The 16,915-nt window shown below is 39.1% G+C and overlaps 3 protein-coding genes across 3 annotated transcripts in view; all 3 read right to left on the bottom strand.

The window, feature by feature from the left end:
• LOC134667565 (uncharacterized) overlaps positions 1-4,144 on the bottom strand; it is a 55,245-nt gene extending 51,101 nt beyond the window's left edge. Inside the window, exon 1 of the mRNA XM_063524997.1 lies at positions 4,013-4,144. The gene's annotated coding sequence lies outside the window, so the exon portion shown is untranslated. The remainder of the gene's footprint in view (positions 1-4,012) is intronic.
• Positions 4,145-5,664: 1,520 nt separating this feature from the next.
• Positions 5,665-8,897, bottom strand: LOC134667804 (uncharacterized). Its single transcript, XM_063525210.1, has 3 exons — positions 8,829-8,897; positions 8,408-8,494; positions 5,665-7,596 (listed from the first exon to the last, which is right to left on the bottom strand). The coding sequence occupies exons 1-3, from the start codon at positions 8,865-8,867 to the stop codon at positions 5,665-5,667; spliced, it is 2,058 nt and encodes a 685-aa protein (XP_063381280.1). The 5' UTR covers positions 8,868-8,897.
• A 3,173-nt stretch (positions 8,898-12,070) lies between these two features.
• LOC134667802 (solute carrier family 23 member 2) overlaps positions 12,071-16,915 on the bottom strand; it is a 52,055-nt gene continuing 47,210 nt past the window's right edge. The window contains exons 8-13 of the mRNA XM_063525209.1: positions 15,919-16,032; positions 15,187-15,326; positions 13,953-14,100; positions 13,252-13,473; positions 12,725-12,842; positions 12,071-12,480 (exon numbers count right to left, since the gene is read on the bottom strand). Of these exons, the coding sequence (XP_063381279.1) occupies positions 12,393-12,480; positions 12,725-12,842; positions 13,252-13,473; positions 13,953-14,100; positions 15,187-15,326; positions 15,919-16,032 (830 nt within the window). The 3' untranslated portion in view covers positions 12,071-12,392. The remainder of the gene's footprint in view (positions 12,481-12,724; positions 12,843-13,251; positions 13,474-13,952; positions 14,101-15,186; positions 15,327-15,918; positions 16,033-16,915) is intronic.

Genomic DNA, 16,915 nt, shown 5'->3' with positions numbered 1-16,915 from the left:
ACAATCTATGTTTTAATTATTTGCTCGTGTTACAGGCCACGCCCGGTATAAGTATGTAATAATAACTTGTTTAAAATAAAGAGCCGGTAAACACCGTAACCGGTAAGGGCAGCTGGTAAAAGCCGGGATACCGTATCCAGTTCCGGTACTTGATGACCGGCTTCGTCAACAGCACGCAACAAAACGGCAAATTCTAACTCAGAACAGCCGTAAGAGCCGTTGGCAACCCATTCAAATGTTTACCATATTTTTGGGCAATAAATTCTAAATTCAAACTGATTTTCATATGATGGAAAATCTATTTGTAACCTTTACAAAAACATTTAGCCGTTTGGTACAGAATCACTTTTTAGTGTTCCGTGCAAAACTTTTTTCACGGAACACTTATGGGATCACTTCGGTCTTGCAAATCAGTTAAATGAAATCAAATCAGTTCTTGCGAAAACTTGCTGGTGCATCATTGAAACAGTGGAAAATAGGCAAAGTTACTGTCATTTTTGTCGATAATTGCATTGTTATCATTGTCGCATAACTGTCATTATTAGAACGTTTCAATTATTGAAACCCATGTTATTAACTAAATATACAGTGACACCGCCCACGTGAATGCCACAGCAGCAACGCTGGCGCTACTGCAGTCACAATCCGAATGCAACCTTAAGTATAATTGGAAACCTTATTATTGCAGAAGGCTGGAATGTTTAATGGCAGTAAACGATGTTATTACGGTTGTTACTATTAGGTTCGTTAATCTGTTTACAAACAGTTCCCGTTTGCCAAAAGGAGAGTAATGTACTTTAGAAGTTTCAGACCAAGGACTTACTCATTGTCTTAAAATATGCAACAGTTGAAAAACAAACTTACAGTCACCATTACATATACCGAAGCAAGCGAGGTTGTCAAAAATATCTCAACATGCCAAAATCTCAATGTCAAAAATATCTCTAAAGACTTGCAGCCCAATTTTATTGAAATCATATCAGTTAGCTATCCTTCGTGCGGCTCGATTCGAACTTTAAGATACGTCAATTAATAGATCTAGATACGATATTGATTAGATATGTCACTTATTAACTCACATTACATTAGATACATTAGGTACACCTTAGATATGCCAGTGTCTAATGTGACGTTTCTTCAAATAAAAACGTCACTTTTGACACTGACACGTCTACTCCATATTGTTTCTAGATCTATTAATTGGCGTATCTTAAAGCTCAAATCGGGCAGTCGCTCGCACTAATACGGACAAGTCAGAGTGAACTAGATGCTCGAAAGACAGCTAATAATGATATGATTCTTGCTAATTACATCTTGACAACAGATGCGTATCTAATAAGCGTAAGTATAGGCAGCTGCAATATATCTGTTCATTTATGTTCATGTGAATTTTTTGTAATTACAATAATATTATGAGGGCATTTAGCCAAGAACCCAATAGAAAAAGTTTTAAGTACCGCCAACAGTCTGGATAAGTAGTTTACATACTTTCCTTTGATATTCAAACCATATCAAAGGAAAGTAGGTAGGTAAACTACTTATCCAGATGAATCGGTGGCTGAAGTATATCAAACTCTAATTTGCAGCACTGTAAAATAATTGGCTAAGCACAATTTAAAATAAGTAATATCTCGTAATATCTCATCATATCTGAAGAGGCAAACGAGATATATTTATTTATAAGTCAGTATACTGTCAGGCCGTAGATGATTGTAATTTAGTTTAAGGTACGATGGGACTGACGTAATCTTAAGATTCTTAAAAGTCCCTAAATAAATAAATTGATTTAAAAAAAATCTCATATATGAGATCATATAAATAAAAAGAATATATGCTTGGTCAAGCAGATCTTGTCAGTAGAAAAACGCGGCAAATTTGAAAAATGTAGGAGCGAAGGGATATCATCTCATAGAAAATTTGAATTTCGCGCCTTTTTCTACTGACAAAATTTGCTTGATCATCTATAATTTAAAATGTTTAGTAAACATCAACATATCCGTAAACACTCCAAAAGAAACATAACGATGTTGTTAAAAACTGTTTCTTTCCCATTAATGGTTCCAAATATAACAAGTAACGGGTAATTTACCATCCTTTCTTCCATACCACCATAATGGGTCGGTAACGAGCATTGCAATTTATAAATTTGCTGAAACGTCGGCACTTTCGCCTTTACGAGTTTTGGCGCGGTATCGAAAAATATCTTAAATTCATTGCGGGCCATTAGCATATTAGATTTTTCATCGTTTGTGAGATATTCGAATATTGAAGTGAAAATATCATAACAATAAATAGAATATCCCTGCTGCATCCTACAAAGATCAATTTACGCTTAAAGTAAGGAGCTGAAATAACTTCTTTCGTATCTTTTATACCTATTGGGGAATTTGGGGATTGAAGATAGATTTTTTTAATATGGGACAATTTTACGCAAATCGACCTAGCCCCACAGTAAGCTTAGGCTAAAGTAAGATGAGGGTATTAGACCCCTTTCTTTATGTCTATTACTAGATAACGATATATATAGAAATAGACAAATAGTTAAATAGATAAAATACATCCATAACTCAAAAACAAATATTTGTGATGAACACGTAGTTAGGCACGGTATTACCGACTGGGCTAGGAGGCTAGGAAATAGAAATCAAAATAAGGCGGCAATTTATAATATACATATTAAGCCGACCTGTGTACAGTCAACATCAATAGTAGCGTATGAAACAACGCACCAGCCACTCTCAGACACATGTCTCTTTTTGTTAAGCTGTTAGAGAATGGTAGATCAGTGGCCTATTTTATAAAGCTACAAGTTACTAACCCTATGTGTTAGAACGAGACTTCCGCTTGTAAATTGTAACTTGTAGCTTTATAAAATAGGCCACTGACTGTACTTACATAGTAACCTAATGTAATTAGCTTCATTATATTTACAGTTCTGTAAAGTATGGGGGCACCGCTCTGTAAGTACCTTCCGTACCGAACCGACGCGACGGTTGTTCGAATAGTCACTATTTTGTAATGAAGCACGGTATTATATCTTGTTCGTTAGTAGGTATTCGCCGAGACAAATGCGCTGAGTCAAGAAGTATTTATTTTGCGTTTTCTGTCAAATAAACCCGCTATGCTGATGCAATCTTAATCCATTTCAATTTTCCTCTATCCGCCCAGACATCAAAACTTGCCAAGAAAAATGCAATTTTGATTTGTGAAAATAAAGATTTAAAATAGAATGGAAAGGGAGACCTTTTTACAGGCCTCTGGGCGGCCTGAGGAGCGGCCGCGAAAATATAAATACCTAGTTATTCAATATGATAAAAGAAATAGTATTGATTGATATGTACCTTAGCTATTAGCCCTATATTGTTGTGAGTCAGTGGTATGTATTGGTTATGTATTATTATATTATATTCGTTGTATTAGGCACTATTATTTACCGGTATACTCGTACATACGTTATTTTTATTTTACTAACCCATAGTACCCAAAAAGAGTAAAATTTTCATTGGTAAAACAACACAATGCTTACAATGTAGGTACGCATGACTGTTTAAGTTATATTGTCCTTTGTTTTGAATGACAAAGAACTTCAATTTATTGTGAAATATTGTGTTAACTTAAGTTACTTTAAGATTTAAAGATGTTATTAACCTTACAAACATACTACACGTAGTATAAAATTAACGCACTCGAAAATTATAAGTCTTTAAGAAGAATAGCCATTTTAAACCGTACGTGATCCGTATAAGAAAACAGTTCGGGGTTTTTATATCTGCAATCGATGTAACAGACGCACAAACTTCAAGTACATCAACTGCGTACTTATTGTTAAATTTATCCAGCATCCATTCTAAGCATTCAAATCGATCGTCTTCAAGGAAAAAAGTTCACTAAAACCCAAACCGAAACTACCCACATCAACAAAAGTTTGTTTACAAATCGCCTTCCAAACTCACCGATCGCCGTTTTGTTAAAATATCCAACATAATCGAAACAAAACACAAAATATATTCACCTGATGTTGTGTTTAGAGCAGGGTGCCTGGCACCTGCATATCTAGACGCGCGTCGCCGGGCGCGGTGCGGTCGGGACTGCCTCGCCCCGGTCGATAGCGCCCGCACAACAGGTTGCGTGCGCCGCGACGTAAACACTGCCCGGGCAGACGCCTCGTGGCGCTGCTGTCCTGGTATGCACCTGGACAGGGTGGAGGAAACTCGCCTTATTTTCAGGGAGTTTGGAGGGTTTTGGCGGATTTTTAAGTGGCGGCGGGCAAGGGAAGCGGAGTTTTGGCGGGCATATTGTCGGGACTCGAGACATAACTTTTAAGTGTCCACTTCTTGTGTTCAGCTTTGGGATAGAATAATATTTGGCAGATAAAATTGGGATACTTGTAAAATTTATTAGTAGGCATGCTGGTATGCACCTGAACAAGGTGGGGGAAATCTGCCTTATTTTCAAGAAATTAATGATCAGTAGACAGCGATTTAGTGCGACATACGCGTAACATACCTAACCGCCCAGTTCTTTTTATAGATTTTGTTACATTTGTAATATTTATAATATCTACAGTTTAAGTTTAAACCACACAGGCCAATTAGAATTTTAGTTAATCGATCTGTTTCCGATATGATACTGATTTGTATCATAACGTGTCAAAAGTGACGTTTTTGGTTGAAAAAATGTCACTGTTGCCACGAAAGATCAGTATCACGCCTGATAATTGGTAAATTAATTAAACAAGTACTTATCTTGGTATTAGATACAAATTAGGCGGAATTCATGGTAAATTCAATCGAATATTACAGTTTTCAGCATTTCAAGTCGATCCGGCTCATGGTTATTGCATGAGTGCCCAAAAAGGACGCGTTAGTCGAATCTAATTTTTGTATGTGAGTTTTTTTCTACACCCTTTACATGTCTAGAAAACTCTAATATAAAGTGATGACTGATGATTTTGCCTTTTTAATTTCTTTCTATTTTCCAATGTACGTACATATATCTGTCTTTACATTTTCCAAAGTATATCTGCTGTTACCTTTCCTAGTTTTGTAGGTACAGTAAAGTGTTTATATACTTACTTTCTTAAAATATAAATAATCTTGCAGCATCATGTGTAGAAATCCACTTCCAATCGACACCTACGTACTTCCTGATTGATAATTATGTATATGTATCCGCCATTAAACTAGATCCCGGCGGTACGAAGCCTTTAAATGCCTCCGCGGCTGAAAGGCAGATTGTTTCCCTTCACATTTACTGGAAACTGACGGCCCGATTCGAACTTTAAGATACGTCAATTAATAGATCTAGAAACGATATGGATTAGATATGTCAGTGTCAAATGTGACGTTTCTTCAAACAAATAGGTAGGTAGGTATACGTTACTTTTAACAGTGACACATCTAATCCATACCGTTTCTAGATCTAATAATAATTGATGTCTCTTAATGTTCGAATCGGGCCGAAAGTAATTTGTATTAGGGATATTCCGTAATTTATGGTTAGATTATTTATTTATTTCACGCAACAAGTCGCATACTTATTAGTCCTATTACAACCTTCCTTGCATTTTATTAAATTCAAATTGAACAATATTTGTTTTAAACGACGTAACATTGAATCATCTCTTGCGTTGAAAATAATTACCCTGTTTATAGAAAATATTTATTACTCTTCCTCCTCTGTAGTAGATTGTTCCTCCGTGGTAGATTGTTCAGTCGTAGTAGAACCTTCATCCGTGGTAGATTCTTCGCTGGCAGTGGATTCCGTTGTAGAATCAGGGTCTATGGTTGAAGTTGGCTCTGTGGTAGAACTATCTTCTTCGGTAGTAGATGAATCTTCAGTGGTAGTAGTAGATTCATCTGTGACAGAATCAGTTTCAATAGTAGAAACTGATTCTGTGGTCGAACTATCTTCTTCGGTAGAAGATGAATCTTCAGTGGTAGTAGTAGATTCATCTGTGGTGGAATCGGTTTCTACGGTAGAAGTTGGCTCTGTGGTAGAACTATCTTCTTCGGTAGTAGATGAACCTTCAGTGCTAGAAGTTGGTTCATCTTTGGCAGAATCTATTTCTAGCGTAGAAGCTGGTTCTGTGGTAGAACTATCTTCTTCGGTAGTAGATGAATCTTCAGTGGTAATAGTAGATTCATCTGTGGCAGAATCAGTTTCAATAGTAGAAACTGGTTCTGTAGTAGAACTATTTTCTTCGATAGTAGACGAACCTTCAGTGCTAGAAGTAGATTCATCTGTAGCAGAATCTGTTTCTATAGTAGAAGTTGGCTCTGTGGTAGAACTATTTTCTTCGGTAGTAGACGAACCTTCAGTGCTAGAAGTTGATTCATCTGTGGCAGATTCAGTTTCTATCGTAGAAGCAGGCTCTGTGGTAGAACTATCTTCTTCAGTAGTAGGTGAATCTTCAGTGGTAGAAGTAGATTCATCTGTCGCAGAATCAGTTTCTATCGTAGAAGTTGGCTCTGTAGTATCATCTTCTTCAGTAGTCGACGAACCTTCATCCGTGGTAGAAGAGGATTCGTCTGTAGTAGAATCTGGCTCTACGGTAGAACTTGAATCAGTCGTTAAAGATTCTTCAGTGGTAGAAGTAGATTCGTCTGTGGCAGTATCTGGTTCTATGGTAGAACTAGGATCAGTTGTAGAAGAGTCTTCAGTGGTAGAAGTACCTGCTTCCGTAGTGGAAATGGATTCGTCGGTAGCAGAATCTGGCTCTATGGTAGAACTTGAATCAGTTGTAGAAGATTCTTCAGTGGCAGAAGTAGATTCATCTGTGCTAGAATCTGACTCTATGGTAGAACTTGAATCAGTTGTAGAAGGGTCCTCAGTGGTAGAAGTAGATTCATCTGTGCTAGAATCTGGCTCTATGGTAGAACTTGAATCAGTTGTAGAAGATTCTTCAGTGGTAGAAGTAGATTCATCTGTGGTAGAATCTGGCTCTACGGTAGAACTTGAATCTGTTGTGGATGAACCTTCTGTTGTAGAAGAAGACTGATCTGTAGTAGAATTAGATTCGTCTGTGGTAGAAGTAGATTCATCAGAGGTAGTATCTTCAGTAGTACTTGGAGGATCCAAGGTAGGATCGGCAGACGTGTCTTCAGTAGTATATGTAGCATCAGTGTTATCTGCCTCTGTAGTACTTGCAGGGCTCAAAGTGGATGTAGGTTCATTTGTAGTTGAACCTTCAGTAGTACTAGCAGGATCCAAGGTAGACGAAGATTCAGCGGTAGATGAGTCTTCACTTTCAGTAGTGGATATAGATGCATCAGTAGTACCTGCTGGGTCTTCGGTAGACGTAAGTTCATCTGTCGTTGTATGTTTTCCAGTGGTACTTGCAGGATCTATTGTAGACGGAGTCTTATCTGTGGTTGAACCTTCTGTTGTGCTTGCAGGGTATAAAGTGGCAGGATTACCAGGACTACTATTAGTAGGTGGGCTTGTAGATGGTCGTTCAGTAGCACATTCTGTGCTAGGGTGCTTGACGCAGCGACCTTTAGAGCAGTACCGGTGGCCAGGTAACCAGCAGGAGCTGAGGATGCCGCCGCGAGGCGTGCAGATCAGACGAGTGTGGCAATCCTGGCAGCGGACTCCCTGTGAAGGTCAATATTTTTTGTATGATTAAGAATTTTGTGCAATGAGAAGTTGCACAAAATTGAACCCTATCACTTTAAAGTAATGTTCAAATTCATGTTTGTAAGTATGTAATATTTGGAAGGCTCTTCGCCATATAATTATTCGTCTAGTTATATCAGTTTTTGTAACAATATTTTGGAATTTTTAACGAGTCCGGATTTTACTAAGGGATGCTTGCTGGTTCCAGGGTTAGCCAACTGACTCTGAGTACACCTGTATAAACTAACCTATAGGGTTAAATTGTACTGTATGTGTATACACGTTTAACTCCAAGAACACTGGAACCTAAAAGTGGTTCTAATACATTTGGATATTTTTAAAACTCGAACTATAACAATTTTATACACATTTGTGTGACTGGTCATACTTATACTTACCTGGTGGGTCAAAATGGTTACTGATTGTGACCCCCAGATGGTGCAGGTCGTGCTGTACGTAGATCAAAGAGAACATGGCGGGAAGACTGGACGCATATATTTCACGTGGAATTGTGAGAAAATATTAACGACAGAGTCGAGTGGATAAAACGAGGGTAGGCGACTGTCCAGCCGTGGAACATTAAAGGGCTGTGTACACCGGCTGCGGGTGCGTCCGGCGTTGTAATAGTATACATCAGATCCTTATGAGAGACGGCACACCGCTTGCGTGACGTGTGCGTTCAGCTCCAACATTTTAGCACACGCGCACGTGCACGTCACGCACACGCAAGCCGCGGTGTGCACAAGCCTTAAAACAAGCTAACAAAAAATATGATGCAATGAATAATTACCCTGAAGTCACATTCGACGCGGTGTTTGCAGAAAAGGCCTTTACAGTCCTTGTTGCCCTTGGCCAGGACCGCCGTCGCTAGCAGCAACTGAAATTATTTGAACGATCAGTAACATGATCAAATAAAACTTGGTATCATATTAATCGTGACTCAATGTTTTTTTCGATCAATTTCATTTTCATAAAAGCTTTTCCTATTATAAATTATTTTTTGACTAAAACTTCCTTCTTGAATATTTTATAAGACCGTAACGGTTTGTAAGTAACGCAAAATTTAATTAAGTTTACAAAGTTTTTTTAGTTTATGACTTTTGACAACACCTGACTCCGTATGGGTTACTTTATGGTGTTTTTATCAAATATGTCTAAAATCTTAACACCATTAAATAATTAAATTAAACCCAATTAAAGATTTAACTCACCGCTGCAACTCCAAAAATAGCCAATTTTTCGGGAGCCATAGTTCCACATGTACCCACCACAACCCTGTATTCAACTAACGAGACCCAATACCACAAACAATAACATTAAATACCTGTTATTTATCAGAAATACCCGTTCTCGAGATAACCGAACAGGTAATACCAGCTAACGCCATTCGCGTAACTTCTAAAGCGGTACTCCGAGACTAACCAATATAAGCGTCTTCTTCGTACCGTAATAGTTATTAAGGATAGAGAGGTCTCACTAGGCTGGTTGTGGTTAAGTGATGCGGTTGTATGGCGATGGAAACAGGAATCCTGAAGTGCTGAAAAATCTGTAACGGCTTGCGTTCGTGACGTGTTTCCTGGAATTATCGACACTTTAAAATAATCACTGATAAACGCTGGATCGGGTTTATTAATGGATTTCAGGTGCTTTATTAATAGAGTCAAGTGTCTGCGTGGGGAAATAGTAAGGAAAACGAGTGAAAGTGACATCATCCTTCAGTAGAAACCACATTTTCTTAAGGGCCCTCTTCCTGTTCTCATTGAGACGGTGCGAGAACTAACAACGATATTTGTTACTGACGGCTCGATTCGGGAAATGAATTAGAGACCCACTAGATATGAAATAGTAAAGATATGTGACGTTCCACTACAAAAGGTACCTTACGGCGGCTGGCGCCGCGATTCGGGAAATGAATTAGAGATTCACTAGATATGAAATAGTGAAGATATGTGACGTTCCACCAAAAAAGGTACCTAATGGCGGCCGGCGCTTACGTCGCATAGCGCCGCAATAATATTGGAGCGGCGTTAATAATAGCGTAAGTGCCAATCGCCATAAGGTACCTTTTTTCGTGGGACGTCACATATCTTTACTATATCGTATCTAGTTAATCTCTAATTCATTTCTCGAATCGCGCCGTGAGAGGATGACAGCTAATTGGGCATATCTTCAACGAGTTAATTTGCAACAACGTCTAGTCGGTCACTAGTCAAAATTTCAAGAATAAAACGTTTCAACATTAAATACTACTATTCCGTGATGGGTAAATACATAATTATTATACTTTTGACTTACCTACTGAACACATCGGCATCATGCAGCCACGCCTTCCGCCCGTAGTCCTAGTCCGTAAATTACCATAATAACTGCCTCAGTTAAACGTTAAACCTTTAGTAAAGTGATAAATACATTTGCATCATTACCCACATAGTTAACTGTCCGTCGGTGAACCTTATTACGAAAGGCATAAGGTCCACCGATGGGCAGTTAAGAGTTTGTTTGTATCGTCGCAGTGTGTTTATATCGCGTCGGTATGTGACTAATAAACAGCCACTTGGGTGTCCTAATTATGAATAATATGAATATGTTCAACATGTCAATGGAAAATATGAAACTGTCAGTTCCATTCCCACCCTAATCGCAGTATTAAAGTGTCTATGGGGAATATGTACCTAGTTGGATTGACATTTATGATTAATTTGGTGGAAGTTAGATATTTCACTGTAAATTATACAAATTAATTGCGTTAAAATTTAAAATTCTGTAGGGAAATAGCCAAATGTTACTTTTTTTTATAGGTACGTCAATTTTGAAATACGAAATTCGAAACAGAAATAAGAATAATTGCACACACAGTTTCAGCTAAAAATTTTATTAACATATCTTTAGAAATTGGTTTAAACAATACCTATAATGTATACGATTTATACATTTTGTCTTCTTCTTCTTCTTCTTCCTCGCGTTATCCCGGCATTTCGCCACGGCTCATGAGAGCCTGGGGTCCGCTTGACAACTAATCCCATGATTTGACGTAGGCACTAGTTTTTACGAAAGCGACTGCCATCTGAATCTGACCTTATTGGGATTAGTCCGGTTTCCTCACGATGTTTTCCTTCACCGAAAAGCGACTGGTAAATATCAAATGATATTTCGTACATAAGTTTCGTACGATTTATAGGTATAAATTTTGTATATAAAAAAATGAACTTATCAACGACATAAAGACCTAATCAGCTGGGAGCGAGCATCACTTGAGTGACTCACTCGATCGCTGACACATGGTTGATGAGGAGAATAGATCACCTCCGATAGATCTTACTATAGAATGCTTTCACTACCCGAATATACGCACGCCACGCAAGTGAATGAAGATTTTGCAATACTTGAGTTTTGCTACAAACCATGGAAAATACAACGGTATGGCTCAGTTGCGTCATTTACTAATGTGGCAGAATCGAACGAAATTAGTTATTTTGTATACGGGCATGAATGGTTCACATGTTAATAACGCACATATTAATAACGTTAAGTACGTTATTAATATGTGTGAACCATTCATAATTTAAATAAAAAATAGAGCTGTACATTTTGTATGCTTTGTATTAGACACAAGTAAAACAGGAATAGCGTGGCCAAGAATATAGATTACACATACTTGACTTGTAAAGCGCGTATCGATGAGGCATGGCATGAGGCCATATGCGCCATCTAGTGGATTAAATATTTTATGCAATTACGACAATGTTGATTAATCGGGCAAATACGCCAATTGTAATGTCAACTAACGTCACCTGGGCACTCGAACTGCGAATACTGCGATACAACACAATCATTCTCTTTAGATCCAGTCGATGGATCCAAAATGGATCTAGTGAGAAAAGTTTTTCTTCTTAGATCCAACTTCTCTCCGATGGATCTATAGAGAAGTTTTCAGGGTACTTGTGACGTTCCACTGGTAAAGGTACCTTATGGCAGTCGGCGCTTACGCCATTATTAACGACTGTACTAATGCGGTGCTCTGCGACGTAATCGCTGACCGCCATAAGGTACCTTTACCCGAGGAACGTCACAATTAAATTACGTAGTCTGAAAAGAGACAGCGGTTTGGACATAGGTACTTAGACTACCTACAGTACCTACTTACATATACATATGTCTGTAAGTCGGTTTCAACTCTGCTTAACATTTCATATATTAATACGTACTGTATACAACTTTATTTTTGTGGGTAAGTACCTAAATAAAAATATCATTATGGAATCACTAGACTTATATCGACCGGGATATGAACCGGGATTACCTTTTGTAATTTTTGTATTGTAATAAAATATACTGAAAGAGCTTTAAGTAATAAAATAATTTATTCAGAATGTAATTATACTTAACATATTAAGTACTTACTTATATTTTAAAATACAAAAATAGTTCAATAATATGTGTAGAAACGTAAGACCGTGAAATAGTCTTTTGTACAACTGCGCTTAGTTTTCATTTTATTTAATATATTATTAATTTAAATATATTTTATATTTATCTGTCCCACCTAGCGAATATATCAAGTTTCTTTGTCCAATCTCATTGCGTCTCACTCTCTCATTAAGCAAAATGTGAGACAAAATACACATTGGACAAAGAAATTGGATAGGTGCAAGAACACTGAGATTAATATCCAATCGATATCCAATTTTAACTCCGAACACTCCTCCTGCTGGTCTGTACCACTCGCGCCGCTTTAGGTACACCTTTTGGTCGGCGTTATTTGTCTCTTTTCCCCATTAGCTGTCCTTTTTCCTCGTCAGGAGTGCCGTGAACTTGCCAGCTTCGTAAGTCGGCATGAACGGGAGATATGATGTCCATTTCCATCTACAAATGAAACAAAAAACATCCCTCATGTACTTTTGCTATAAAACCAAACTTTAGGTGCATCTTACTACTAAGTACAGTCAGCAGCAGAAGTGTTGTTCAAGAAGGTGTTCAAAATTACCTTGACACGCTCTTATTCTCTTAACAATAAAGTCGCGTCAAGCTCATTTTGAACACCTGGCACGCTTAGCAACTTCTGCTGCTGACTGTACTTGGAATCCATTAAGGATCTTGAATGTCTGACCTGCGTATGAGTGACATCCCGATGGGGAAATCGTAAGTGTCACCTCCTTGAGTCGCGCCGGCGGCTTCTAGCGCCATCTCTTTCGCCCACGCTGCTAAGCCGCGCTCCTCATCCGTGCCTATAGGTATAAAAACATCACTTTGTTCAATGTTGTTTGTATTATAATATATGTATATGTAGGTACATACATTCTAATTCTTAAGGTGTTCCACTAGTAGGTCCTAGGTGACTATTCTTCTTCTTCTACTGCCATGCCCTAGCGGGCGTCGGCGGCCACCTTTGCAAAGTCTTCTCTATTCTCGGCCAGTCTTGTTAGCGTGGCCGCGTCTTTGATGTTTGTCCATTTTTTGATGTTGTCGAGCCAGTTCATCCTCCTTCTTCCCCTTCCCCGTTTTCCCTCTATTTTAGGTGACTATTGTACTTCGCCAAATGCCTATTTCCATTCATTATAATTATAACGTTAGGATTGGCATTTTCTATCAACAATTATAATTTTGGCTAAGATTTGATTTGATAAAAAATTTCACCTGGTATCAAATTGTCAAGTAAGCATCCCAAGACTCCTCCGACAAGGATGGACGTAGACAGCAGCACTTGCAGCACAGCATCCAGGGCCTCCACCCCAGTTTGTATCACCCCGCTGTGCGCGGCCATCCAGCGCGTCAGCACCAGCGGGAAGAACAGGCTGAAGCCGATGATGTACAGGTTCCGAGAGCTGTTGAGGTCCACGTATTGGAGGGCTGATAGACCTGGGGATATATAGTGCTGTTGTGAGAGTATTGACCCAATTGAGACAGATAAAGTTCGTGTATCGCTAAACTTTAACCAATAAAGCATGCTCTGGTCATGAGCCCCGCTTGTCTTCCATACCCGGGCACTCGTTATGCGGTGATCACCCCTCTCGCTTCCTCAGGAGAGCTTTATATCATCTTTGGAGAATATGACAAATTACGCATGAATACCTAAAAAGACCTTGCAACTTTTAGGTTGGTTACTGACAAACCAACGCAAAACTGTCCTCCCACCATTGGTTGTGGCATAATGATGAACACTGCTCCAAGCTTTGCTTTGCTAGCACTGCTCCAACCATCAGACCTGGAATAGAACTTATAGAAAGCCGAAATCATGCCACACATGACACAGAACAGTCTCAAATCACGAGCTGTGGTATGATGGTGAACAATGTCCCAAGCTTCCCCTGCAGCATCAGGGCTTGAATAAAACTCACCGAATGCGGAGATCATGCCAAACATGACACAGAACAGTCCCCCCACCACGGGCTGTGGTATGATGATGAACACTGCTCCGAGCTTCCCAACCACTCCTTGCAGCACCATCAGCCCTGCTGCCCACTGCACCACGCGCCGTGATCCTACCTGTTATAGATAAAAAATTTTGAACTGAGCTTGTTCACTTACCTGTACTAACAATGGCATTGTTTTATTACAATCCTATTATCTGCTTCGTTCCCGTAGGCGCTAACCAATTTACTTACAAAATAAGTACAATGCATGCACATTGAATTTTAAACCTTATTTCTTGTTGAATGGGGTTAAAATGGTCTAAAAAGATAATATCATATTCTATCTTTTGGAAAGAGTGCATTCTTTTTTAGGGTCGATGGTCGTTAAATGCAAAAAAAGTTAGGTTAGCCATTGTTTAGTTAGTGTATTTTGTAGTCTATTGTTTAAAGAAATAGAGTCGTTAATGTATACTAACAGTTTAAGGCGGTTATAATCTGCTTTTACCACGAGTTAATTATCCTAATTTGTGGTTTACCACTCAATGGTATTGTATTCTTGAGACTCTTTGAGTAAACTAGCTCAGATCGTTTGATTCACACTATACAAATCACACATTTAGTTCGTCAGTTCTATAGACGTACGGTCAAAGAATTTAATTTTAGTACCGTTTGTACCTTGTTACAGTGACATTAGTATGAGGTCCCTAGAGACTTTCATAATTATTGATTTGTCACTGTGACAAGGTACAAAATGGTAAGGAAATTATATTCTTAGACTATGCCACAGCCTCCACATTGGAAGTATTATAATAAGCCCATGATTATCAGAGTTATCACACATTGGCTCTTTCATTCATAACTACGATGTGAACCGCACAACTTAGTTGCGTGCTACACCATTTGATACTACAACAGCTCACATTATTCCCTAGAACTCGATATTTGATGATGTTTGCAATTTACGTGACTTTCTTTCTTTATATTATAATTGAAAAAAGAAACTGGAAAATCCCAATTTACGTGAGTTCCTACAGGTAAGAAACCAAATACTCGGTTTGCACTTTTACACCTAATTGATATGAGCGTAGTGTCCTCCACGAGATTTCTTGTATCATCATTTTGGTAACTAACTACTAAGTAGCTATGCTGAAGTTGACTTCAGCTATCATTCAGCTACCGTCCATAACCGTTTTGATGGTGTAAATTGTGATACCAATACCTTAGTGACACCAATAGCCCCCACGTTCTCTCCAAAAGTATTGGTCCCATTGCCGGACCCCCAGAGCCCAGCGAGTACTGTGCCCAGACCCTCGGTCCCTAGGCCTCGGTTGATGGCGTGGAGAGGAGGTGGTGGAGCCGCTAAAAGTAAACACGTTTACATAAATAGAGCAATACAATCATTATCATGATGAGAAGGTAAACATGTTTTGACGAATGTAACTAGCAAATTTATATTGTAATTTTCATCCTGAAACAAAGAAATCTAATCTAATCTAAAAGTTTTAAGGGACATAGTGGTGGATCATTTGATGTCATGAATAATGTCTACTGATCAGCGGCCGGGAGTCTAACCAGTAGCCAAAACGTGTCGATTGGAGGAAAATCTTGGTGCATACATCGAACTATTATTACTACGTACAGAACCGGCACAAGGAACCAGTATTTTGCGCCATGATTTGTTGTTGTTTTGACAACAAACCATAGAAGCGGAGCGTGACGGGTAAGCGCCATGGATGTTACGGCGCTTACGACGTTTTGGTCGCGTGGTACAGGTTGTGATTGCGACAATTTAATTGATTGGTATGGCTTCTCTATAGTAATAATAATAACTCAATGGGTACATATGATTGCGCCCTTGGGGAGGGAACGAAGAAGGCTTTTGAAGGAAGACAATCTTTGTTTTCGCACGCAAGGGAATTAACACAAAAGTAAAAGCAATTTGGAAAGTTACCACACATTCTGGCCGTGGTGGGGTAGTAGCTGATGGACTCGACTGTGCATGCCAGCACGCCGGCCAGCATGCCCAGCACGCCCGCCACGCTCACTGTCGGCGCTCCCCATTGGCCTGAGAACACGTCATTTATTCAATTATTTGCTTATAATAGACATTTTCTTGACGAATTGTACGTGGAAAAAGGTATGGGCAAAGGCTTGTGAAATAAATAACAGCGATATTTCGACACAATTTGATAAAAGGAATCACTGATATTCTGCCCTGCTAGGTGGTGGTAGGACTACCACGCATAAAGAATTTCAAGTCCAAACTGATTTGACAATATCGTGGTGAGGCAGAATTTACTAAGTAGATATACAGTCTTAGTACTCGTGGCAGCCGTAATTTTATAAGTGCCATGTTGGTTTAAGTTTTATAAAAATATAAACATTTCTTAATTACTTTAGCCGTACGTTGTCACGGCAAAAAGAGCAAATTAACGAGCAATGCTTAGCCTAGCGTTAGTGAGAAAGAGGTGTGGAATATACGAACTGCCGTGCAGTTACTACGCGTATAGCATTAGCAGCTAAGAGCCACCGCACACTAGCGCCTGCGAACGGCCGGGTGACCCACGCCGGACGCCCACACATCCACTTCCATCAGCATCATACAGCATCATTCAGCGTCAAGATCAGGCATATTAGGAACATGAGCTATCTTTAACTGCAGTCGGCAAAGTAGAGGGAATAAGACATATTCCACTACCTCATAGTCTTCGCGGGAGACGTGTTGGATACTTGCTGCTTCGGTCCATTTCCCCATACTACTTGGCTTCGTGTCTCCCTACACATAGTTCCTATAGCGTTCTGGTCCTCCCCCATTGAACATGCCTTTACAGGCATGCTCTCTGTTTTCCAAAGGGAGAGGGTTTGAGTCGTTTACCGACCGACAAATGGTCTCACCGGAAGATCAGCGCTGACTTTTGGGATAGCATTATGCTGAGGCGGTGTGGTAA

Source organism: Cydia fagiglandana, chromosome 9 (assembly GCF_963556715.1).
Source record: "Cydia fagiglandana chromosome 9, ilCydFagi1.1, whole genome shotgun sequence".
Classification (NCBI taxonomy): Eukaryota; Metazoa; Arthropoda; class Insecta; order Lepidoptera; family Tortricidae; genus Cydia; species Cydia fagiglandana.
The sequence above is the reverse complement of the archived record's forward strand: the minus strand, read 5'-3'. Positions and strand labels throughout refer to the sequence as shown.